Source organism: Drosophila melanogaster, chromosome 2L (assembly GCF_000001215.4).
Source record: "Drosophila melanogaster chromosome 2L".
NCBI lineage: Eukaryota > Metazoa > Arthropoda > Insecta > Diptera > Drosophilidae > Drosophila > Drosophila melanogaster.
The window spans coordinates 11,517,331-11,539,889 of record NT_033779.5 but is presented as its reverse complement, the minus strand read 5'-3'; the positions used below and the strand labels follow the sequence as shown (position 1 = coordinate 11,539,889).

Sequence of the window (22,559 nt, the reverse complement as noted above, 5' to 3'; positions counted from 1 at the left end):
GCGAGGGCAAAGGCACAAAAGTTTACCGCTGCAAGGGCATGTGAAATTAAATTATGTCGGTGTCTACGCCATGTGTGTTTGTGCAAAACAAAAACCAGCTGTTTGTTTGAAAGAAATGTAAATACGCAAAACCTACATTTAAATTCGAGAGTCAAAAGCAAAGGACCCAAATTGAAAACATTCACAGTTCAAATGGAATTCTGTAAGCATTTTATTGATTGCTTCATTTAAATACACATATCCGTGCTGAGGAAAGTGTGCGAAGTACCCATCTTCCTTGGCTACGAAAAGTGCCTACCAAGTTGCTGCCTTTATCTTGAAAAATCATCTAATCTTAGCTAGACTTCATATTTTTTGCACCGCTAAGCTGCCTGCCATCTAAATGTGTATTGCTTTTGTGAGCCGTTCTGAGCTGCGAAATCTCATAAAATTCTTCATTCCAGTACTTGGAGTTAAATAAATAAATAAAAATGTATGCAAAATAAATACTTTTAGTATACAAAAATTTAATTTAATATCGTTTATGCTAGAAAAAGGTAAGCTATTTTAACTAAATCTATCTTAAAACCTAAAAAAAAGTGAACGTTTCTCTTCTCTCCTATCTGTTTAGACTCGCCCACTACCTGAAGTTCTCATTTAATATGTATATTCCTTGTATATTATGATTACGATCCCATTTACCAAAGCTTTGTGGATTTTTTTGTAGAGAAATTGGTTTTTAAAACACAATTACCGAGCCGCACGAACTGTGTGTGGTGGGAAGCTCTTGGCTTTCTTTTTTCAAACACCCTTGGGCATATTTTAGAGGCTCATGTGACAAATTGCGGCAGCACGTGTATCGCATGCTCATTTCGGGAATATGCCAGGTTCTTTTCTTGCTGATACGAGTATCTCTAAGTTGTGCACACGCTGACAAATCCAATTCATTCTTGCCGCCTTACGTGGCGTATACGTAATGGGCCAGCAACTAAAGGTAATGTGATGGGTGCTACCTGCCATACTCTGCCACTCTGATTCAATGTTTATGCATGTACACTCCTCAAATTGGCTACCACTTCAGTCATTTCCTGCTGCCTCGTTATTTTTTTGCTTTTCCATTTTAGTTTTTCATTTTCCGATTTCACTCGGCGGTCCATCAAGTGGAAGGCAATCGAAAATGTGCGCTTCGCAACAAAATGCTCAATGTTCAGCAAGAAATGGCCGGACTTCACTTGGCCGGAATGATATTGTTGCATCGCTGCCGTGGCATGGGCATCTGCATCGGCATCGGCATGGACATCATCCAGCATCCAACAACTGGTAACAATTACGCGCGCCTTAATTGCCCCACATATACACGTGCATACATACACATACACATGGACACAATCGTTAACAGAAGGATGCTGGAAAAGCGGCAACAACAATAACAACAAACAGGGGCGGATTGGGCTGGGCATCGGACCTGAAATCAAAATCATTGGTGTGAAAATAAACTAATTGAAGAAAAATTTCATTTGCAACACCGGCTGAAACAAGAACAGCGGCAGCAGCAACCGTTACAGCACCACTCGAGGTACCGCATCTTGTTGCATTTGACCCGGGGTCAAGTTGCAGCCAGGCCACGGCACACACACACACACACACATGTGGGGCCACATTCTCGCGCCGAAACAGGGGACACCGGAGAAGCGGGGCGGGCGCGGAGACGGATGCGGATACGGACACGGGGACAGGAGCAGGGACACCAGGGAGGACGAGCCGACGTGTGCTTATTTATCAGATGAACCAATCCCCTGCAGCCGTACACTGGCCACAGCTATTATGTGGCAAGCGAATTTCGCTGGAACATTTCAATTCTCTTTGAGCAGAGTTTGGTTTTCTTTTCATTGGAATATTTACACAAATTCAGTTAATTCAATTAAAGTAATGTCTGTTTTTCTCTTTTACTATTATATTTCTATATAAAGTACATAATTGGCCAAATTAAACATAATTTTAATTGGTTCACACAGTAAACTTACTTACAGAAGCATTGCTTAATATAATAAATAAGCTGAAAGAAAATTAAGTTAAGCTAAATCAAATCTTTGTTTGATCAATTTTAAAAATATGTTTACTAATTTAATTAACTATATTTTTAACTATCCGTTGGATCCTTTCTCCTTCGAAATCCTACTTGTCCACTGTGCGGGCTGAAAAGTCCTTAATCCCTGGCTCACTTCGGTGGACTGTCCATGTCGGGGCAATATTTTCAGGGAGTTGCCAGCCGCCCGGCTAACTATCGAAATGAATGCATGAAAAAGTACGAAACGGTAATGTGCAGTTGCCATGCAGCAGTGGGGCAACAGCAGCAGCAGCAGCAGTAGCAGATGTTGCTGATGGAGCCGCCCTGAGTTGTATGCTACACTTTTTGCACAGCGTGTGCGTGTGAGTGGGCGTGGCACATATCCTTGAATGTTTATTTGCCGCTACCCACTAGCTGCTGGCGGCTTACGCGTTTCCAATGCTGTTGCAAATGCCAATGTTGCCGCTGTTGCCGATGTTGCTGTTGCTGCCACACAGTTGCCAGCAGCAACAGTTGCGCGTAGATGGATGGACAGGCGACTGGCTGACCGTAGATATTGCTGCTTGTTTGCGCGCGCAAAAAAGCAACAAAGCAACAAAAGCAACAACAAAAAAAAAGCTGCAAAGAGAAAAAAATAAAAACCATATATATGAAACACAGTCGGCTTTTGCCGTATGCGCTTTCAAATTTTTCCCCTAATTGGCAGCTAGCCGATTGTTTTTCAAGTGCGAATTCATCGCTTGTATTACGGTGATTATTGAAACGAATCAATGGTCTATATTGGCTTCATTTTTAATGAGTGCATTCGAGGACCTGGGCGCAATCATTGAAAACGCACGTTACGTAGACTATGGTCATTTGAACTCGCTAAAGGGAAACATGCAAAAATGAAATGAATAAAAATATAGTTATCATATATTTTATTTAACCAGAATTATTTGTAATTTTTTCTTACTCTTTGCACATAGGTTTTAGCCAATGCTCTCCTAGTATAATTTCATTAAAAACTGCTTACTAAGTATTGAAATACCATTTCTTGCTTTTTATCTAGCCAGATCGCGCTTAAATGGAATATCCTTCTAGACTTACACAGGCTGCTTTCCCAATTTTTTTGTAGCCTAGTCACAAATCAAATCTTTGATTCCCACGTTCGATAAGCGGGAGCAGCCAGTCCCCGGGCTGAACTAATTTCTCCAACGCTGCGGTCTGAGTTATGGGGCTTAAATTGTTCAGCCCCCAAAAGCCCGGGACCACAAAATTTGCATCTCTCCCTGGATCTGCCGTCTCCTCCGCCCATCTAGTCTATATCTGTTCGCTTCTGGAAGTGTGGAGGCATCTACATAAATGTGGCTTTTCATTAAAATCTAAAAGCATAAATCTAAAAAGTGAAACCAACAATGCCAGAGCAGACACAGGCGGACATCTGCGGTGTGGACCAACCCAGCTGCCTCCCTCGATTTCACAGGATCTGTGGACTGACTGTTTTATGCCTTTGTTCCTTCCTGTCTGTGTGTATATGTGTGTGTGTGTGTGTGTGGGTTTGGGGGTTTGGGGGTGCGTGGCGAAAACTAATTGAATTTTGAAATTCAAGTCGAAATTAAAAAATTACAAACAGCCGGCCGCATTTGGCAATCGCCAGCCGAAATAAACTGTAAAACGGAAATGTATTCGGCAGGTGGAAATTGAAACTGATTGAATTGTAAAGTGAAGCATAAAATGCTTTTGGCTCTGTTGTTTTTGCTTACAGCTGCTGGCACACCAACCAACCGCCCACAAACCCAAGGATTTTCCCCAGTTGTTTTTATTTTTGTATAATTTATGGTTTTCGATTTTAATTTGCGCACTTAGCCGCTTATTTTATGGGAGTTTTCTTGCTTTTCTTTTTTTTTGCATATTTCGACGCGCCTTCTGTGTTTTGTCACAGCAAAAAGAGGGAATGATTTAGAGCGAGAGTTGATTTAGGAATGTGTGTTAGGGTGTGTCTCGATTCCATTTTACATTCGCTACCTTTTGCTTAGGACAACAAATTAGTTAATAATTAAGTTTAGTTACTTATTAGTTTACATTTAGACAAACTCATACAAGTCTAAATACGAAACCATATGTAACATTTATGATTCAAAAACAACATCTGTATGAATTAGTGTAATATAACATAAGATCATACATTCATGCATCATTTAGTTTATTATTTATATACTTGCTAAATGTATATCATCTGCCCTCGGTATACGACCCAAGACATATGCATTATGATTAGCGAGCGTAATTGAAGTTTAACTGCGCGTGTAATAAAAGCGATTTTTGGCCATTTGCAACGCATTACAACCATAAATAATACCAGCCGAAAGTGTGAAAATAAAGACACGCGATATGTTGTTTCCCTCGAAGGGCCTCGCCCATTTCTTCCCAGCAAATCCGAAATCATTTCTCAAAACACGAAGAAATACGGCACAATTTTTGATGAGTTGAGGATTTGGAGCACGCGAAATGGGCGCGAGAAAATGTACGAAATACGATACAGTGGCATAGCATTAAGGACGTGCTGGCATTACCAAACCTAGACCGACTTATATGGGCTTGCACCGATGTGTCGGGAAATGTGGCTGTGCTGTAGACCGCAAACAAACGAGGGCGACTTATTCATTGCGCTTGCCATTAAGGTGGCTCTCGTTGCCATTTGGCCATGCCCACTGGTCCGCCCACTCCCAACGCCACCGCCCTTTACTCACCAGGGTGATATATAACACGCTCATAATTGGTCATAAATCTGACAAACGTAATTTGTCATCACTCAAGCAGCTAGCGAAGCGGGAACAGCGTCATCCCCCAATCTTTTACAGCATAAAAATGTGCAAAACTGAGGCAACTACCACGTACCTGGTGTTTCTTGTCAGTCCTTAGAAAATAAAACTTGCTATAAAGGACTTTCACTAAACAAAAATTAAATGGCTCCACAGTGATATATCAAAAGTTAATTTAAAAGTATGTGTCCTGAAATCAATAATTTTTTTCTCTTTATTTATAGATAAAATATGCAGAATTTAAATAGCATTCAAGTCCTACAAGTATTGGCCCCAAGACTAGATCACTTTTTAAAACCAAAACTTCTTTTAATATTTATTATTTTTCAGGATTGGTTGCACCCACATGAAAAACCATATATACTTCAAGTTTTCAGGTATCGAAGTCGCCATGGTTTCTCCGGCTTATTCCCGCTTCCTTCATGGCTTCAGCTCAGTTGGTCATGCGACAAGTATACTGAAGTGGCAAAATGAAAAAGGGAGCTTGACACAAAATGTCAGCTGGATATTTTTTATTACACAATCACAACATACACATGCACACACACACACACATTCACCCGCATTCTGGCACCTACGAATATGCCCAGAAGCAGACTTTTGTTTTAGTTTCCGCTCGACACCAACCCACACACACAGACAAACAATATTTTCGGGCACTCCACACATAAGCCACAAAGTAGTTACTTTTTATGATCCTCGCCCGCACACATACTCATAATCGGGCTTGGGCCCAAACTCTGATTGTTTTCCCCCAAAAACGTCTCCAAAGCTCGTAAATATTTTACCAGTTTGGACCGCTTCCGACTCTAGGAACTAATTTCAGCTCTTATGGATGACATACGACGCACTTTTCGGTGCTCCTTGGGTGCGAGAGCGATTCAACATCTACATTTCGTTATAAATGACTTTCAAAGGGCCTAAACGTTGTAAATGGTCTAAGTGCGTGTTTCTGGCCAAGGCATCGTCATCAGCATTGAGTTTAAACGGACGGCGGCAATCAATAGGCCATGATAATTTATGACGATTATGCTGGCCAAAAGCCGAGAAAGTTGTCCAAGAATATGACTTGATATTAAACTTTGATTTTGCTGTGACATCTTTGTTGAGAACATAAGTTCATTTCTTCTGATGCCTTCATAAAAGAAATATCCATTTAAAGGTAAATATTTATGGGTGATAAATTTAAGTATGCTAATTAAATGAGAAAAGTATATTGGCTTACTTTTACTTACTAAAAGCTAAGTGGTAGTAATTTTGTATTTTAATCGGCAGACTTTATGACCAATCAATTGACACAGATTATAACTATTATCAACTAATCATTGTTTTTTGATTTATGAAGAGTGGCGAAGGAAAGTATCCAATCATAGTGAGTCATCCACTGAAGTGTTACATAGAAAACAGTCAACACCAAGAGATAGAATAACAAGGAAATACGAAACTCATAGCCACTCAAGGAAACGTGAAGTAGACAAGTGGACAGGACTAAAAATATGAAATGAATAGTCGTTTCCGTGGAAGATGTTACCATTATCTGAAGTAGGGAATTCGTGAAAGTTTCCACATCGCCCAAGAATTAGTAATCTACTCACGCTGCATTTGTTGTTGTAGCATCCCTGGAAGAAAAGTAGTGGAAATGCCAGGAAGATCGCATAAGTGACCAAGCTCATCACAACTCCAAAGGTGGCATCCCACATCTTCCTCTGCTGCAGGCACCTCACAACAATGGATTCACTTAACATCTCACCCAATCCAAAGTATACCAGTGCCGTCACATCAGGCATAACGTCAAACTGCATACTTATATACTGATATATAATATTTTCTATCTCTCGACTTAGCAAGTTAATGAACACCGAGCTGACGATCAATCCCAGCAAGGCAAAAATCCATATATTATTGGGTCTCCTCAAGGAATGAGTGGAGATGAAGGTCAAGATGCTGAGAGTCCAACAGGTCAGGAACATAATTAACCAGCTAACAGCTTTGAAGCCATGAGGCAGGCATATGATTGGAAGGAAAAACAAACCCAGGCAGCTTGTGTACTTGTTCCAGCCAATCAGAGCTCGATCATTGGATATAACCGGGATAAAGTTAGCCAATACAAAGTATGATGGTATCTGTAGATAGAAATGATTACCTTTTCATGGTAGTAAATCATTGAAGATATACAAATATATTCACCATTGCAATCCTATATATCACGTTTGAATCAGCCATGTTCCTATATCCATTCACCGCCTTCAGCCAAATTTCGCGCCTGGAAAACTCCATTTGCTTCTGATATTTGCCCAGAATCTCATCACCGCTATCCATTTCCAAAAAGTTTTCCTGAGTTTGTTTACTTTTCACCTTACTACGTTGAAAGTTAGCATACGACACAACAAAGATCACCAGTAAAACCATCAAAAAAGTGTACAAAAACACAGTTACCCGAAACTTTATCGAGTATAGGTCCGCAACTATAAGGTACACATTGTATGATTTCTTGATTACGATATACAAGTAGACCATTCCAGTCAAAATAAAGGACAAGCAGGACCAAAAAGTAATTCCGTCAACTCGATATCCCTGCGCACAAATAACCATAAATCCTATCACAATATAGCGCAGTATGTCTCCCATAATTTTTGCAAACTGCAAAGGACTCAGGCATATGGACTCAGGTTTACGAGGATTACATATTTCCCAGAAACTGTTGTAATAGGACACGAAAAATGTGGGCCCAAACAATAGGAAACTAGATCCAAACATTGTCATGGGTGCAAACTCAATAAGCGTCGCTAAATTTGGCACAAAACTAAAAGTGGCTTAAACTAAAATTAGGAAGGAAATGCGATTATCTATTTTACCCACAAGTATTTAGTCACCATGAAAAGCACGCTTAAGTGCACCATCAATAAGAAAGCACTTATTAGTCCATAAATTGACATCGTTGGTAGCTTAAATACGCAAAAGCATATATCTAAGTAGTTGATAAGGTAAACCAACGAACCACAACTCAGTGTACTTCTGGCGAGACCACATGTCTGATTGGCATTTCTGAATGATTCCCTTGGCAGTGAACAGCGATTCTGAAATGAAATCCCATTGAATAATGATCAAGTTTCCACCCATTAGATACTTGCCACGGCTGAGAGGTCGACAAACGCCATAACGACTATAAGTACCTAATAGATGAAGTAGTATTTTTTGAACAGGCTGCATTAGCTTGCTTTGTTAGTGCAACATATTAAATACTTTTTAATTTCTTCTAATAAAATTATTTTGTAGTTCAATGTATTATAAGTTATGCTAAACATTTTCAGCATTATGATGGATTCCAATGGCCTCTGGTCTTCAAGGTGCAAATGCAAATGCATTGCCTTCGAAATGGGTCAACATAAGGTTCATGAGCGAACGTCGTCATCGTCGTCAACGTGACGAGCCCCAAGTACGCCATATATCTGTGTATCTTTGTATCTTTTGTGATCGCCCAGTCCGATTTCACTAAGAATTCCTGCCGTAATGGAACTTGATGCGACACATTTGGCAAATTGCCGTTGCTTCAGCAGCATGCATCAACATCGGCCGAGAACATGATATTTTGCTTTTTGGGCTCCAAAGGAAAATCCGAGAACTTTGCCAGCTCGTCTCAATTAGCGGCAATTGAATTATTACACGACGACACTCATTCAATTTTCAGTGATAGGGGCTCATCCCCACGGGCAAGTGTTGTCACAATTCTGATAGACAAATGCGACGTGAGCATGGATTCGACTGGACACCCTTCTATATTATATTGACTTAATAATAATGATCGGCGTACTTATATATCTGAACACGGCCAAACATCTAAAACCAAACGAAGAATTTGTTAAATTGTTACATATAATACATAAGTTTGCTAGTGAAATAAATATACCCCTGCTGCAGATTGTAGCGCATCGTTCACGCATTTGCCACCTTCCTCGGCTAAACGGTTCGCAGTTAAGCCGCCTGCCTCCAGTTCGTCCGCAAAACTCGATCAGTTGAGATCATTTGAAAACTATCGCATCCAAGATGAAATCCTGGTACCTAGCACTCAGCCTGCTGCTCCTCGCCGCATCCACAATTCAGCCCACTGACGCTCGTGGCGGAAGGGGGCGTGGCGGCGGCTCATTTGGCGGACTCTTTGGCGGTTGGCGCAAGTACAAGAAGCCCTCGTCGTCGGGCGGTGGTCGGCGGGTGGTGAGCGGTTCGCCAGTTCACACGGCCATGACGGTGCCGAAACCACCACCGCCTCCGCCGGCACCACCAAAGATGCCCATGATGCCGCCCAAGCAGCAAATCCCCAGCTATCCTCGCCAGCAGATGCCACCTGGCTATGGCTTTGGATCGTATCCGGGCCAAGGCAGTGGAACGTACTACGCCAATGCCCAGGCCCTGCCAGCGGGAGCGGTTTACTATGCCCAACCACCCGTCGGAATGAATCGAGGAATCGGTGAGTACCTTGATATTAAAAGCTTCGATTTAAATAGCATTGGAAAATCAGAAAAGGCAAAAGACCATTAAGCATATACATATAATCGATATAAGACTTATTAGGTTGCTAAATAAGTGACTACATTTATTTATTATGTGTGTGGCTCAATAGTAGTTACGTTAGCTTGGACGACGTTTTCCTTAACTTCCTTACTTGTAGTGAACTAGATAGCTTGAATTAAAATCTGTAAATTTTTGTAAATTCATAGCTTTAACAATGCAGCTTTATTAATGGAAACAGATTGTTACTTTTCTAATGCAATTAATTGCTCTCACATTGTCTAGTTTCTAATCTACTTTGACGATTTCAACCCATTTTACTTTTTCACTCATTTTTTACGCCGAACAGGTACAGGAGATTTCCTCACCGGAATGCTGGCGGGTCACATGATGAACAACGTTCTGTTTGGCCACCGACACCATACGTACCATAGAAATCCGGAGGAGGGCCAGTCGTCGCCCCAGGGAAATGGTCGACAGATCATCATCGTCAACAATGGTCAGCAGGAGGGAGTTTTGCACAATGAGACCACTATTTCAGGAGAATCCTCCGCAGTGGTCCCCCCGGAAAATCCCCTAACGGAGGAGGATGACGTAGAGGGGCAGGGCGAAGGTGACGGAGGAAGTGAAGCTGTTTCCAGTGAGGAATCCACGGAATCGGAGGCAACTCCTCAGCCCTATCCAGATGGTGGCATCATTTGCTTTCCCATCATGCTAAACGAAACAGATCCCGAAAACTCGGAGGTGATGCGAGAAGTGGAACGGGTCGTTTGCTTTCCAGCTCCACCCCACAATCCGGGCAATTTCCAACCCACCATAACCACTGAGCCACCCATCGTTGCCGGCGATATTGTTGGTCGTGCAGATGATGGTACAGAAGTTGGTGGTGGTGATGAGGTCAGCCATGCAGGTACTCCCGTGGATGTGGCCAACTTTGTAGCTGCAAGAAATGATGAAGTCGAAACGGATTCTACTAAAAACTAAGTTAAATAAAGCGAACTAAAGATTTAAACTTGTTCGGTATGTGCATTTGGCATATAAATGGTTGTAGACCGTTAGCAAACGGAAAAAATCATCAGGGAACTGTTTCTGGAAAAATTTATATTAAAGAACTATCAAGTTTAATTTTTACCTTGTAAAATGCAAAGAAATTTTAAAGGACTTTTCTGTCGTGAGCACACAAACAGTTTGACGCAAGTCAGTAAATAGAACCAAAATAGAACGCACGTCAGAGACTCCTTTGTGCTTCATCGGAATGTTCATATTTGTCAAAGGGCTTGTCCCGCTATAAAAAAGGTGAAAGCACACTGGGAATAAAAATGCAACTTTAATATGATATTTTAGGGATCTGGTAACTACAATCTGGTTGTTCACATTAAATGAGGTTGTAACAGCACGAGCATCATCCAGTCAAAGAGAAAATGCTTTTGAAATTTTGACTTTTCCATTGATAGTTTATACATCTTAAATGCTTTTTTTACCAAACTACCAAACCAAAAAATCGAAATACCCCATTAAACTGCAAGTAATGGGTATTATCAAAACAAAAAACAAAGCGACACGAGCTCAAAACTCACCCACAAACAAAAACCTTTTGTAACGGTGATCGTGCGATGATCCAACAAGAGCAATGAAGCTCACTTGGCGCTCATTAGATCCAAAACAACACCTACAACAAAAGCATCCACTGAGCTACACAGTGGTTAAAGGGTAGTGAATATGGCGAGAGGTTTTGTCATTCATAAGTTTTAAAGCCGAGTTTCAGGGATCATTTTAGGAAAAAAATAGTTGGGAACAATTTAGTTAAAATTCGCTTAAAACATCAATCTTGCAGCACACATTTTTTGTACTACAAGTACAAGCGTAAATTATTTTCCAACTGAGATGAGCATGAGATGATGATGAGTAATATCAAAAATTCACTTGGGACACTAGAAATGCTGAATTTAAGAAAATTTATTGCCAAAGGAACAATAACAACGTCAAGTATCTCAAAATTGCACAGAAAAAAACGGCCAAGTGACTATATATAAAAAGCATTCGGTGCATCCTAGCATTTCATATTTTAAAGTTAATAATAAATTAACTAATTAATTAATTAATATTAATGTTTTAATCAATATTTTACTGTTTATTTACTAATATTATACTGTCATTGTCTTTTTAGTTATACGTGCTGTTAAGGCTTGTTAAGGCTGAAGTTAAAGTTTGAATGAATTTTTTAAACTGCACACCAAGTTTCGCACAGTGTACTGACCACCGAGTTGCTCTCGCGGTCGTCGCTCACGAGAAAAACGCAAAACACGAGCGGTTGGTTCGCTGGCATAGCTCAGTTGTTCGAGAAACTTTGCACGACACAAAGCGAATATCGCACGCGGCAAAACAGCAATCGGAATAAAACAGATAGCCCGAGTAAATATTAAAATAAATTTAAGTTTATCACATTTTAAGCTGAGGGTGTTGTGAGTGCTATATGTCAAAATCTGATTCTCAAAAATGTACTACAGCTCCATTTGTTTATAGTTAGAAGTGTAATTTCCTTGGTTTAAACACTAATTGCGGTGGTTGCTTTTGTTTATATCTTTTTTTGCAAACATTGCCCGACTTGAAGGTCACTCAAAAGCAAAAGTAAAAAAGTTTGTTTGTGAAATTGCGTTCAAATATAAAAGAAGCCATACATATCAAATAGCTTTTTTCAATCGAAATCAATAGACGCGTTTTTAACTCCTCCCTTCTAATTAATTTTAATTATTTCGCATAGTAACATGCAGATGTATGTAATTAATCTGCATTCATATGTATGTCTTCAATTAATACTAGTTGATTCTTTTCCTAATAAAATGCACTCAACAGGTTGATTTGGAATTGTAAAGGCACCGTGGGTTAGAATACCTCGAAATGGGGAAATAATCAATTATGCAAATGTATGTTTTATACATATACGTATATAACAATTTTATATCCAGCCTTCAAACATAATAAAAAATATATAAAATTAAAAATAATAATTACATGATAAGGGCACAAAGCAATCTCTATAAGATCATGCCTGTAGAAACAGCTGCCCCATCTCATTAGTTAGGCAAATAAAATTTTATATAAGCCCATTTAGTTTTGAGAGCAGCTGACCAAATGGCAAATAAAACCGATTCGTGCCAAAAATGTTTTCCACGAGGCACCCACTCAAAAACACACGTAACTAACCGGCTTTCGAGCATGTGTGTTGATTTCTTTTTGGAATGAGTCTTTGAATTTCTTCCATTTATGATATAAGTCTTCTCCAAAAATAAACTCTTTTGAAGGCCCAGTAAATAAGTGATTCACTTATTATTGAGCAACTCATTTGCATTAAAACGTTGTACTTGAAATACGCAATAATCTCAAAAAGCTTTGACATCTGACATGAAATCTGCGATTAGCAAGCGATTTCTAGACTTAATCTAGTAATGGGTAATGTGAGCAATATATGTACGTACAGCGCATATTATTTAAAGTCCCATCAATGATGGTTATTACATTTTCCGAAAATTATTGAAGGTTTGGGTTGAAACAACTTTGTCATCGAACCCACGCCAATCTCTTAGTGTTTTGCCATTTGACACTAGCGATAAGCTTAGTATTTCAAGAACGAATAAGCAAGAATTGTTATTAAGATGCTCCAGAACTAGTAAAATTCGTAGAAATCGAAAGTAAGCAAACATGAGATAAGCGATTTCGTGTTGAGCCGCTACAATTTCCCCACTGACGTCATAGCTGCGCATGCGTTGCAGTTCAGTGCTTCGATGAGTCATCAAACCAGTCTATCATGTTTTTAGCATCACTCGCAAGTTACAGCAGGTGCATGTGTCAGTTCCAAACAAAAGTTTACTTATAATTGCATGTAAATAAAGCACGGAAAACTATTGTTTCTAGATGCGGAATTCAACCGAAAAAGGCGATGGAATCGGGGTGTTTAGTACAGTAGTAAATATGTTGCATTTATATGTCTCTTAGTCATGGATTATAAAAGTCCTATATTGCGATTTGCGCCTTACTTTCCCACTGTCACCTTGTGGCGTAATAAGAAAAGCTTCCGTTGGCCTCTTAAGTCGAAGACCTGGCCTTTAAATTCCCGTGTTTATAGTTCTGGAACCCAGCGTGGGTGTGTTTGAGAACACAAGGCGAAACTCAATGGAGCGTAGCCACGCGACAAGCCGGCCAAATCAGCAAGTTAATTATCATTAGAGGACCGCCCAAGACACGCATAACGCGCTTCTAATTTGGTCAAATAAAGTGGGCGCAGACTGTTGCCCACCTCCTGGAATTTTGGCAATCAGGGCGTGACACTCGCTGATTGTTTAATATTTTAAGTGGAACAGCAAAGTTCCAGAATTGCGTAAAACTTTAATCATGTTTATTTAGCTATTCAAATGGTAGCTACCTAGGAAAGCTAACGGGAAACCAAGTGTCATTAGGCCAACCATAATTTGTGCTTATTATTAACGTAAATTGAATCAATTGTTTTTTACACAAACATATAGATAAAACCATACGCGCTAATGATGACTGACATTGGGGTGCAGGAGGAAGCAAGCGAATAAGCTCCAAGTATTGCATATTAAAGCATATTAGCAAAAGTATATAAAACGTAACAGTATCGTCATACAAAAATTATATTTTTTTATTAAATTCATAGCAAAAATAGAATATGTTCTGTAAGTGTTATGCTTTAGGTTGACCTTGAGCTATGTTTTAAGTGGATATTATATTGTTTTGGTTGCGAAGTGAAAGACCCCATTACATATGTATGTGGCAGGCATGTTGTTTTACTCAAAAACCCAATCACAAGAAATACTGTGACTAATTGAGTGTTGGATCCATTCCAGAATGACCACTTACCCGACGCGGTTCAGTGGCAGCCTGCTGGTGGTGGTGCTCCTAATATTGGCCCTGACCACCGAGGATGCGCATGCCAAATGGAAGTCCACTGGCAGCAGAAGTCGCACCAGTTCCTCTTCTAACAGAAGGACCTCCTCACACAGCTACTCTGCGCCATCGCATTCAGTCCCATCGCACCACGCAGCTCCTGCTCCACACCATGATAATGTCAGGCTGAGCTACGGAGGTGGATCCCACTCGCAGCCGGTGAGCAAGGTGAGCAGCTCCCAAACGCACAGTGCGGCTCCTTCGGCACCCGCGTCACCAATTGGCTGGAATGTCCCAGCAAAGCCCCAAGGACCTCCGCCGGCGTACTCAGCCTCGAATCCAGTGGGCGGAGCTCACACCAACATACATGAGCGTCCGCCAGCCTACAACCCGGCATACAAGCCAGCTCCACCTAGCTATTCGGCTGCCACCCAAACGCACAGCAACACGAATCTCCAGAGCCCATATCGTCCAGCAGGAGCAGCCAGTCCTGGTGCCAGTTCCAGTTCAAGTGGTTCCCACTACTATGGCGGAGCACACAACACAGCCTATAGAGGACGTAATAACTCCACTGGTGGATTTGGTTCCTCCGGTGGATATCAGCCGATAACGGCCACCAATGCCCATAATGTGCAGTCCAGCTATCCTCGCCAACAGTTGCCAGCAGGTGCCACCTACCACCCGGCAGGTCAACTTCCAGCCGGAGCCACCTACCACCCAGCCGGGCAAATTCCAGCCGGAGCCTCATACCATCCGGCAGGTCAATTGCCGGCTGGTGCTTCATACCACCCAGCGGGTCAAGTGCCCCACGGAGCGACCTACTACCCCACGGGTCAGGTTCCAGCCGGTGCCAGCTACCATCCGTCGGGTGGATATCCCGCAGGAGCATCTTACCATCCAGTCGGACAAGTGCCCCATGGAGCCACCTATTATCCACAAGGACCAGTCGGCGGAGGTCTGCCCGCAGGAGCCACCTTCCTGCCCGCTGGCGGAGTTTTGCCTGCAGGAGCTGTTTACTATCCACAGGCGCCGCAGAAGTCATCATCAGGCTTGGGATTGGGTGAGTCCAAAATGGAGTAATCCGCATTACGCAGAGTAGTAACTAGTTTGTATTTCTTGCTTTAACAGGCACTGGTCTTATCGCTGGAGCATTGGGTGGTGCCATCCTGGGTCACGCACTGACACCCACCCACACGCGTGTGGTGGAGAGTTCCAATTCTTATTCCGGCGGTGGTGGAGGCGGAGGCACCCATGGTGGTGACGACAAAATCATCATTATCAATAACGGACCACCTGGATCTGTGACCACCACAGATGTGGGATCGGGTACTACGGTGATAAATGCTGGAGGAAACCAAGCAGCCGCTTCTCCAGCTGTGCCAGTGCCACCTGTTTATGCCGCTCCACCTGTTACTGACTCTCAAGCTCTACCCGTTCCTCCAGCCCCAGTTGCAGGATCAGTTCCACTGGCGCCTCTAGGTCCATCGCCACCTGCTCCCGTTGATCCAGCGGCACCTGTATCTGCTTCTGGAGCTCCTGTTGCACCCGGATCTCCTGTGGCTCCTGCACCCGCAGTTGCACCCAATCCGGCGGATCCAAACGCGCCAGTCCCTCCTGCACCTGGAGCCCCTGCTGATCCCAATGCACCACCTGGTGGTGGCATCATCTGTGTGCCCGTTAAAGTGCCCGGTCCGGATCCTAAAGATCCTACCAAGACTATTGAGTTGGATCAGATCGCGTGCTATCCAGCACCGCCACCGGAGACTGCTACTCCAGCCAATGGAACGGCACCAGCCGTGGAGGGTGCAGTACCCCCTCCCGTTTCCGCTCCCGAATCCGTTCAACTGGCTCCCATTCAGCCGACCACTCCTGTGGCCATTCCCGAGGGATCTGTACCATTGGCACCCATAGTTCCCGGTGGTCAGCCCGATATTATGAAGATGCCGGGTCTGACACAGGCTCGACTCTCGGCGGAATCTATCGTCAAGGATGCGCATAGTATGGCAGAGCGAACTTTTGGACACTTTAGCTTCATCTCCACGGTGGTGACCCTAATCGTGGCCTACTGTCTCCACTAACGGCCCATTGCCTCCATACAATCCTTAATTGACTCAAGGACACAGTCTCGTTGGCTACCGTAATTTATTGCCATTTTATGGGACTCAAGATTCTTATGGATATGCATATATGTCTATCGCCGGTCAAACGGTTTTCCTTAAATGTATTTTGTAAAAAATAAAAAAAAAACAATCGAATTTTTGATGTATACTCGTAGTTCTGTTAGACCTGAATGTAAGCCACCAATAAATGTACCAAACAATTACAATAATCTTATGTGTGTTAATACTTAAAATGGGTGAACAAAAAGAGGAAAATGGATTACACTTACTGTATAAAAGCTTTAAATCACTTTATTGTTTTAACCTCCCTTTAAAATTATTAAAATTTGTTTTATATATTTATGTGCGCAGAAACTCTTTTTACTAGCTTTTCTTAAACAATATGAAGGTAGCATTAATATACTTAAATATTTCAGACCACTATAACATTTGTGATACAATAACAATTGGAAAATTAAATAAAAACAATAGAAAAGAAACCGGAAATAACATTTATTTATTGGATTTTAAGCTCAAACTTTTCGCATTTGACGTCATTTTTCGTTTAAATTTTTTTAATGAATCATAAATCGATAATTGTTTTTGCATAATCCAAACTTAACTAAATCGCAACAGATTATTCTAATCAGCATTGTTTTGACTCGTAGACGAACTCTGATCTCTTCAGCGGTCCACAAAAAACATAAATACCGTCCGAAATATTTTCGGAAGCTTAGTTCTTTGGTTTACTTTCTCTGAGTAAAACCAATATTCGCGGCACAAAATATTTTAAATTAGCAATAAAACGTATAAAACTAAACTCAGACAACTACATTTCTTGTGTGCCAGAATCCTTAGTTTGCAGGTAAACTAAACCTTCCATGGCTTCCAAATTTTCAAAAATTATTTTGTTCTAAAAGTTGAATATCGTCTTTTTCTGATACTTAAGTAAATAAAAACATCTGTTCTTCTTTACCGATTACGTACATTTTTTTAAGTAAATTTGTACATTACCTTATCAAATTTCAAAAGAATATAATTATTATTTTATTAGCATGCGTCATGTACACTAATATTTTAATTGGCATCCGTTCCAAGAATTTGATTATTTAATTTAAATTTCAATGAATTTTATATGTACATTTTAGAATGTCTCGTTTTCCGAGGAGACTGAAGAGCATCCTGGTGATGGTGATAATCCTTCAGGCTCAAAATATTGCAACAGGAACTCCCCGTGGCGGAAGCAGAAGTAGCAGCTCCAGTTCTAGATCCAGTCCTAGATCCAGTTATGGATCTAGTTATGGATCCAATTATGGGTCCACTTACGGTTCTGGGTCAAGACACTCCTACTCTCCTCCATCCTATTCATCTTTGTCGAAAACCTTTTCGCTTCCCACGTTCGACTTGGGACACAATTTGCCCAAAGGACCTCCGCCGGCTTACTCAGCTCATGATACCGTGGGTGGAGCACCCACGAACATTCGCGAAAGACCGCCGGCATACAAGCCTCCCAGAAAACAAATTTCCAGCTCTCTATATCACAACCAATACCAAGGATGGACTACCTCCAGATCGAACTCCAACCGCAATTACCGGGTCAGTTATAACTGCACCAATGATTTTATGTGCAGTGCCGCCACCAGCCCACACTATCCCATCCATGGATATACTTATCTTATCCTTATCTTGAGTTTTCTATATGTATACTCGACTTTATTGTAAAAAACTGTGTTTAAATAAACCAAACTTATATTGAGCTGTAGCAAAATTGATTGAAATTGAAATTATTGAAAATGAAAAATGGGTTAGAAATATTTCGACCATTTAAGAAAACGTGTATTCAAAGCACTGTTTCTTAAAATAACAAACTTGAAGTAAATATCACAATAAAATAAAAAATGAAATAATAAAATAAGATATATATGCAAATTTTAACGGTTGGATGGCATTTAAATTTAAATAATCGCAGTTCAAAGAAAGAAAAAGATCCTATGATTGAGTTTTTCAAAGACGGCATATGGCAAAAAAAAGACCAACTTATTATTAAGTTTAGAATTCTAAAAAAAAAAATATCTTCCAAAATTGGTATTTGTTTAAAAATATATTTGCTGAACAACATGTATAATGAATTAAAAGATTACCGCACAGAGTTCGATAAAAATTATGACAATTTATAGAGTTGCTGCGCTTTAGCCTGCAATTTGTTCATCGACAAGTTGTCAGTAGCAAATTGGGAACGTTCTGCCTGTCAATCAATTACATTTGTAAAATGAACAAAAAACCAGAATACAAGCTAAGCGAGCGCGACTTAGACATCCGCTCTGATCTGGAGTTCGTAGATGGTATGCTGAAGGACCTGCAATTGGAGGTGGAGCCGCAGGCTCGTGGGGTCATCTTGGATCTGGCTTATAGTGAGTTGATATCCGGAGAGTAGATATATAGAAACATTTAATGTGAGAATGTCTTGGCATAGCTTTGGCAAGGGACAAACTCGTCGAGGCTCAACGTTTCGCAAAGTTGGTCAATCGCACCAAAGTGAGTATCGAGGACTTGAAGATGGCCAACCTGGAGCGGACAGAGGAGCTGAGCAAGAGAGCGATCCATACGCCGGTGAAGTCCCTTATTCCCAGCCAGGCATCTCTGCCCTCGCCGACTGTGAGCCGTGGACTGATGCTGCCCACCTGGCGGCAGTGTCAGATGGGTACAATGGCCGAATTGAAGGACAAGGTCCCTGAGACTCAGCCACCGAATCCCAAGCCCGTGCCACCCCTAACACCGGTAACAGCTTCTACTCCTGGTCTAAACTCTGGCTCCAATTCGATGCTGACTACTGGATCTTCAAGCCCGGGTCTTAAGGCTTCACACTCCCTTGCTCCTCCCATTGGCACCAAGGCGAATCTTTTCGACAATTTTACCTTGCCAACGATTTTACCCGATAGAGTTCGCAAGGATGCTCGTGGTAGCGCAATAAGAAGTCATTCTACTCCTAGGATGTACATCAATAGATCCTATAGCTCGATGGCTGACGCAGCAGGAGGATCTCCCTCGGTCACAAAGAAACCACGCATGCAACTATGAAATAATCGAAATCTTTAAAATTATAATACTTTTATTACATTGGCAACTGTCAATTTATCGACGAGTTTGTGAATATTTTTAATGTTAATTACCAAAATATTTGAAGGTGTGACTTGGTTATTTTATCTTTTTGGGGCCTTTTTTTGCATTGGTATCAATTTCCTCCTTCTCGTTGACCAAGTCATCGATGCCCTGCTGGAAGTCTTCCGAGAACCGTTTGTAGTAGAAGGGAACTTGAACGCCCAAGGCGTGGAATGTCTTTTTGATCGTCTCGTTCCAAGCATCCACCATGGATTCCTGCCAGGGCTTAACCTGTACATCCTCCTTGCACTTGTCGCACCGCCAGCAGCAGAATCGGTTCATCAGGTCCTCGGCGTAGGGACTCACCTCCCGTTTGGCGCCTTCGAAGAGCACCTTTGTGTGGTCGGAACTTTCCCAAATCCCCAGCTCTTGGGTTCCATACACCGCACCGGCCACCAGGGCCAAGCGGATGAGGAAGAAAGCCATCGATTTGATATGATTTTCAATAGAATTTTGAAATGCCCCAATAAATTAAAAACTTTAATTTTTATTGTTCAATTTTGACACGTCTGATTTGACTTATCTGGGTTATTTCATCGCTTATTTGTTACCTAACAAATTTAAAACGTAAATATAATATTTATTTAAGATTTGTTTGATTTATTTTTTGGCCAAGACCCCTGCATCTTACATACATACTTAATCCGACTTAGACATGATTTCACTCTTATTAGATTCCAGAATCTTTAGTTCGATCTTTTCGATTCTCTTCAGCAAATTGTCATGTTGTGTCTTTAGTTCCACAATACTCGCCTGTTTGATGGCAATAAACTTCTCGGTCCGATCAAAATCGGCCAACAACTTGGGATAGCACATAATGCCACCCTCACGACGGACTTCTTTGATCTGGTCAAGAAGTTTATTGTGTGTTAGATTACAATTATATACTTCATCGCGCAATGCTATTTGCCGTTTTTGCCTTTCTCGTAACTCATCTTTGGCCTCCCTGAACTTGCGATTCAGCAGCTTCCGTCGACATCGCAGATGGGAAATGGTATGGATTTTGGTTTTCACCAGCGTACACATGCGTTCCAGTTCAGCGTTTTTATCTGTAAATAAAATTAAAATAGATAGATACTTGTTACGTTTTATTTAACTCACTGTTTAGAGTGGTAACCATCTGCTGAACGTCGTTATCCGCGGACAGATAGGTTTCCAATTTGACTTCCCCAGAAATCGCCTCAATCTCATCGACTTTCTGTGGGTAAACCCTTTTTTTTAGTCAGCCAACTTATTTTTATTTTGTAATTTCGACCTTTTTAATGTAGGAATTGTCATGCTGCCTTATGATCAAAATCAGTCGTGTCGCAGACAACGCATCGCGTTTTGCTCTCATTTGTTTAAGAGCGGTTTCCGTTACCTAATTAAACAATAAAAGTGTTTTTGTTTAATTTTTAATCCGATTTTGAAGACTCACAAAGCGAAGGCGTTCAGACGGTTGGCTGTCCCGCAGTAATGTGCTTCTGAAGATCTCCTCCAGCCTCTCGATCTTCTCGTTGTCCTCTCGTTGCATCCGCTCCAATTCCGACAGCAGTCGTTCCTTTTCAGCCAGGTGCATCTGCTCAGCCTGTCGTGTCCTGTTAAGCCAATGATCCAATTCGTTTAGGGCACCCAAGTACCGACTCCGTTGGGATTCGTTGATGTAGGATCTGCTGCTCGGCGTTACGAGGGAGTACTTAAATCGACGCAGGTGGTGTTCCGTCAGTCGTTTGGTCAGTAAATTGTTGTCGTGGCTCACCCAGTGGTGATCCTCGACTTCCTTGAACAGGCGATTCATTAGCTTACTTTTGTCTAGATTTTTTGACCGCAAATAGTCTGTATTAACGAATATGTCCACAACTTTCTCAATAAGCCCATCCAGATAGCTTTGGACCATTTGACCGATGGAAAAAGTCGTAGGGATGGAATTGAGGCTAGATGTGGAGGACCTGGACTCAGATGTAATGTCCTTAAAAGTGGCCACATGACTCGATTTGAATTGCATTCCCTGCAATCTCCAATCGCTTTCGTCAACAGATTCTAGTCCTGAGGGCGATGGTATCTCCGTACCATGCACATCGTCATCGTTTTGCGAGGAAGGTGCTTCATAATTGGATTCGCTGGGAATGAGGCTTTCCATCGACGAGGACAACGACTTGCGGGCCAGTTGAATCTGTAACTGTTCTAGTTCCGAGCCCGGCACCTGCTGCATTTCCACACTCTTCTTATCGATGCCCAGATTGTGATCTGTAGTCCCGATATCACTAAGTTCATCCCAATCGGGAATGTTCCTGAGGGTTTGGAGGATATCAAAGCGCATCCTTATGTTCGAGTCGGAGGATACACTCATTTGGTCTTCGTGATCCGTGGTATTTCCCAATTCCGAGTCCATTTTATCGCCATCACTCTGATTGGTCGCCTCCTCCACGCTGTCCGTAGAACTAGTTAAGTGCGGATGTGAATGAACTATTTTAAGCTGAGTTTCCGCGCTGGCTTCGAGTTTCCTAAGCTTATATAAATGAAACGGCTGTTCTTCTATATAAGATAATTTCCTTTTAACTGCGCTACTTGACTTTTTCGATGGTAACGAGCTTATGGAGACCACCGATCTGCGAACATTCTGTTTGGGCATTCCTCGTTGGGAGGAAGGAATGGGTATGGGTACTGAAGTACTCCAGACACTTGGCGCGGTGGATGCGATACGCTCATCGGAATCCGTACTATGACTCGGGATGCTCATTATACTAGTTATGTGGCTTTCGCCGGAAGTTGCAACCTTCTTGGCGCTCGCATCGTTGACTACCTTTTTTCGATCTCTTTTGCCCTGCAAATTGACCAACTTCTTGGGTATTATTTTACTTTTAATGAATAAAAATTTTGCTCGCCCTGGCTTGGCCATTTTCCAAAAGGTTGTTAGTGCGTGCAACTTGCGCAAAGTGCAGCAGTTGCAAAAAGTATTAAAAATTACAAAGAACAAAATAAACAACAACGGTTTGAACTAAATATTGTGTAATAATATCATTATATTTGATTAAAATCTCCCAAGTTTTCTAATGGGTT

At 41.6% G+C, this 22,559-nt stretch overlaps 8 protein-coding genes and 1 non-coding gene across 14 annotated transcripts; 5 read left to right on the top strand and 4 right to left on the bottom strand.

The window, feature by feature from the left end:
- Positions 1-3,045: 3,045 nt before the first annotated feature.
- Positions 3,046-3,745, bottom strand: CG43438 (uncharacterized protein). Its single transcript, NM_001259061.1, has 2 exons — positions 3,444-3,745; positions 3,046-3,383 (listed from the first exon to the last, which is right to left on the bottom strand). The coding sequence occupies exon 2, from the start codon at positions 3,342-3,344 to the stop codon at positions 3,177-3,179; it is 168 nt and encodes a 55-aa protein (NP_001245990.1). The 5' UTR covers positions 3,345-3,383; positions 3,444-3,745; the 3' UTR covers positions 3,046-3,176.
- A 1,597-nt stretch (positions 3,746-5,342) lies between these two features.
- On the top strand, positions 5,343-7,924 carry asRNA:CR42743 (antisense RNA:CR42743). Of its 2 annotated transcripts, NR_037733.2 has the most exons (3): positions 5,343-6,013; positions 6,197-6,611; positions 6,696-7,924. The 2 variants fall into 2 exon arrangements; NR_037732.2 differs by having other exon boundaries at positions 6,197-7,064.
- On the bottom strand, positions 6,134-8,070 carry CG34162 (uncharacterized protein). The gene is made up of 5 exons (NM_001103679.3): positions 7,983-8,070; positions 7,711-7,928; positions 7,039-7,654; positions 6,447-6,974; positions 6,134-6,388 (listed from the first exon to the last, which is right to left on the bottom strand). Exons 1-5 carry the CDS (start codon positions 8,007-8,009, stop codon positions 6,170-6,172), a joined length of 1,608 nt encoding a protein of 535 aa, NP_001097149.2. The 5' UTR covers positions 8,010-8,070; the 3' UTR covers positions 6,134-6,169.
- Positions 8,071-8,837: 767 nt separating this feature from the next.
- On the top strand, positions 8,838-10,852 carry CG31706 (uncharacterized protein). Of its 2 annotated transcripts, none has more exons than NM_001273458.1 (2): positions 8,838-9,316; positions 9,707-10,852. In NM_001273458.1, exons 1-2 carry the CDS (start codon positions 8,896-8,898, stop codon positions 10,339-10,341), a joined length of 1,056 nt encoding a protein of 351 aa, NP_001260387.1. In that variant the 5' UTR covers positions 8,838-8,895; the 3' UTR covers positions 10,342-10,852. The 2 variants fall into 2 exon arrangements, with proteins under 2 accessions (NP_001260387.1, NP_723675.1); NM_164969.3 differs by having other exon boundaries at positions 9,707-10,366.
- An 832-nt stretch (positions 10,853-11,684) lies between these two features.
- CG31705 (uncharacterized protein) lies at positions 11,685-16,869 on the top strand. 3 transcript variants are annotated; one of them, NM_205964.2, is made up of 4 exons: positions 11,685-11,769; positions 13,878-13,973; positions 14,223-15,322; positions 15,391-16,586. In NM_205964.2, exons 3-4 carry the CDS (start codon positions 14,224-14,226, stop codon positions 16,338-16,340), a joined length of 2,049 nt encoding a protein of 682 aa, NP_995686.1. In that variant the 5' UTR covers positions 11,685-11,769; positions 13,878-13,973; position 14,223; the 3' UTR covers positions 16,341-16,586. The 3 variants fall into 3 exon arrangements, with proteins under 3 accessions (NP_995686.1, NP_995687.1, NP_609509.2); NM_205965.2 differs by lacking the exon at positions 13,878-13,973 and having other exon boundaries at positions 15,391-16,869; NM_135665.3 differs by lacking the exon at positions 13,878-13,973.
- Positions 16,870-17,113: 244 nt separating this feature from the next.
- On the top strand, positions 17,114-18,125 carry CG43153 (uncharacterized protein). The gene is made up of 2 exons (NM_001259060.2): positions 17,114-17,226; positions 17,510-18,125. The coding sequence occupies exon 2, from the start codon at positions 17,511-17,513 to the stop codon at positions 18,081-18,083; it is 573 nt and encodes a 190-aa protein (NP_001245989.1). The 5' UTR covers positions 17,114-17,226; position 17,510; the 3' UTR covers positions 18,084-18,125.
- A 320-nt stretch (positions 18,126-18,445) lies between these two features.
- CG14929 (uncharacterized protein) lies at positions 18,446-20,058 on the bottom strand. 2 transcript variants are annotated; one of them, NM_135663.5, is made up of 2 exons: positions 19,532-20,058; positions 18,446-19,433 (listed from the first exon to the last, which is right to left on the bottom strand). In NM_135663.5, exon 1 carries the CDS (start codon positions 19,944-19,946, stop codon positions 19,557-19,559), a length of 390 nt encoding a protein of 129 aa, NP_609507.1. In that variant the 5' UTR covers positions 19,947-20,058; the 3' UTR covers positions 18,446-19,433; positions 19,532-19,556. The 2 variants fall into 2 exon arrangements, with proteins under 2 accessions (NP_609507.1, NP_001260386.1); NM_001273457.1 differs by lacking the exon at positions 18,446-19,433 and having other exon boundaries at positions 19,473-20,058.
- Positions 18,605-19,532, top strand: CG14930 (uncharacterized protein). The gene is made up of 2 exons (NM_135664.2): positions 18,605-18,772; positions 18,835-19,532. Exons 1-2 carry the CDS (start codon positions 18,631-18,633, stop codon positions 19,437-19,439), a joined length of 747 nt encoding a protein of 248 aa, NP_609508.1. The 5' UTR covers positions 18,605-18,630; the 3' UTR covers positions 19,440-19,532.
- A 48-nt stretch (positions 20,059-20,106) lies between the features above and the next one.
- Positions 20,107-22,499, bottom strand: CG4970 (uncharacterized protein). The gene is made up of 4 exons (NM_001032082.3): positions 20,938-22,499; positions 20,776-20,880; positions 20,622-20,718; positions 20,107-20,569 (listed from the first exon to the last, which is right to left on the bottom strand). The coding sequence occupies exons 1-4, from the start codon at positions 22,396-22,398 to the stop codon at positions 20,160-20,162; spliced, it is 2,073 nt and encodes a 690-aa protein (NP_001027253.1). The 5' UTR covers positions 22,399-22,499; the 3' UTR covers positions 20,107-20,159.
- Between the last annotated feature and the right edge of the window lie 60 nt (positions 22,500-22,559).

Coding starts and splice junctions, on each gene's coding strand:
- CG43438 (NM_001259061.1), bottom strand. CDS start 3,344: ATGGGCGGAGGAGACGGCAGATCCAGGGAGAGATGCAAATTTTGTGGT.
- CG34162 (NM_001103679.3), bottom strand. CDS start 8,009: ATGGCGTTTGTCGACCTCTCAGCCGTG. Junction 7,929..7,982: donor TTGTCGACCTCTCAGCCGTG/GCAAGTATCTAA, acceptor ATTTCATTTCAG/AATCGCTGTTCACTGCCAAG. Junction 6,389..6,446: donor GCTACAACAACAAATGCAGC/GTGAGTAGATTA, acceptor TCCCTACTTCAG/ATAATGGTAACATCTTCCAC.
- CG31706 (NM_001273458.1), top strand. CDS start 8,896: ATGAAATCCTGGTACCTAGCACTCAGCCTGCTGCTCCTCGCCGCATCC. Junction 9,317..9,706: donor CGGAATGAATCGAGGAATCG/GTGAGTACCTTG, acceptor TACGCCGAACAG/GTACAGGAGATTTCCTCACC.
- CG31705 (NM_205965.2), top strand. CDS start 14,224: ATGACCACTTACCCGACGCGGTTCAGTGGCAGCCTGCTGGTGGTGGTG. Junction 15,323..15,390: donor ATCATCAGGCTTGGGATTGG/GTGAGTCCAAAA, acceptor TTGCTTTAACAG/GCACTGGTCTTATCGCTGGA.
- CG43153 (NM_001259060.2), top strand. CDS start 17,511: ATGTCTCGTTTTCCGAGGAGACTGAAGAGCATCCTGGTGATGGTGATA.
- CG14930 (NM_135664.2), top strand. CDS start 18,631: ATGAACAAAAAACCAGAATACAAGCTAAGCGAGCGCGACTTAGACATC. Junction 18,773..18,834: donor CATCTTGGATCTGGCTTATA/GTGAGTTGATAT, acceptor GTCTTGGCATAG/CTTTGGCAAGGGACAAACTC.
- CG14929 (NM_135663.5), bottom strand. CDS start 19,946: ATGGCTTTCTTCCTCATCCGCTTGGCCCTGGTGGCCGGTGCGGTGTAT.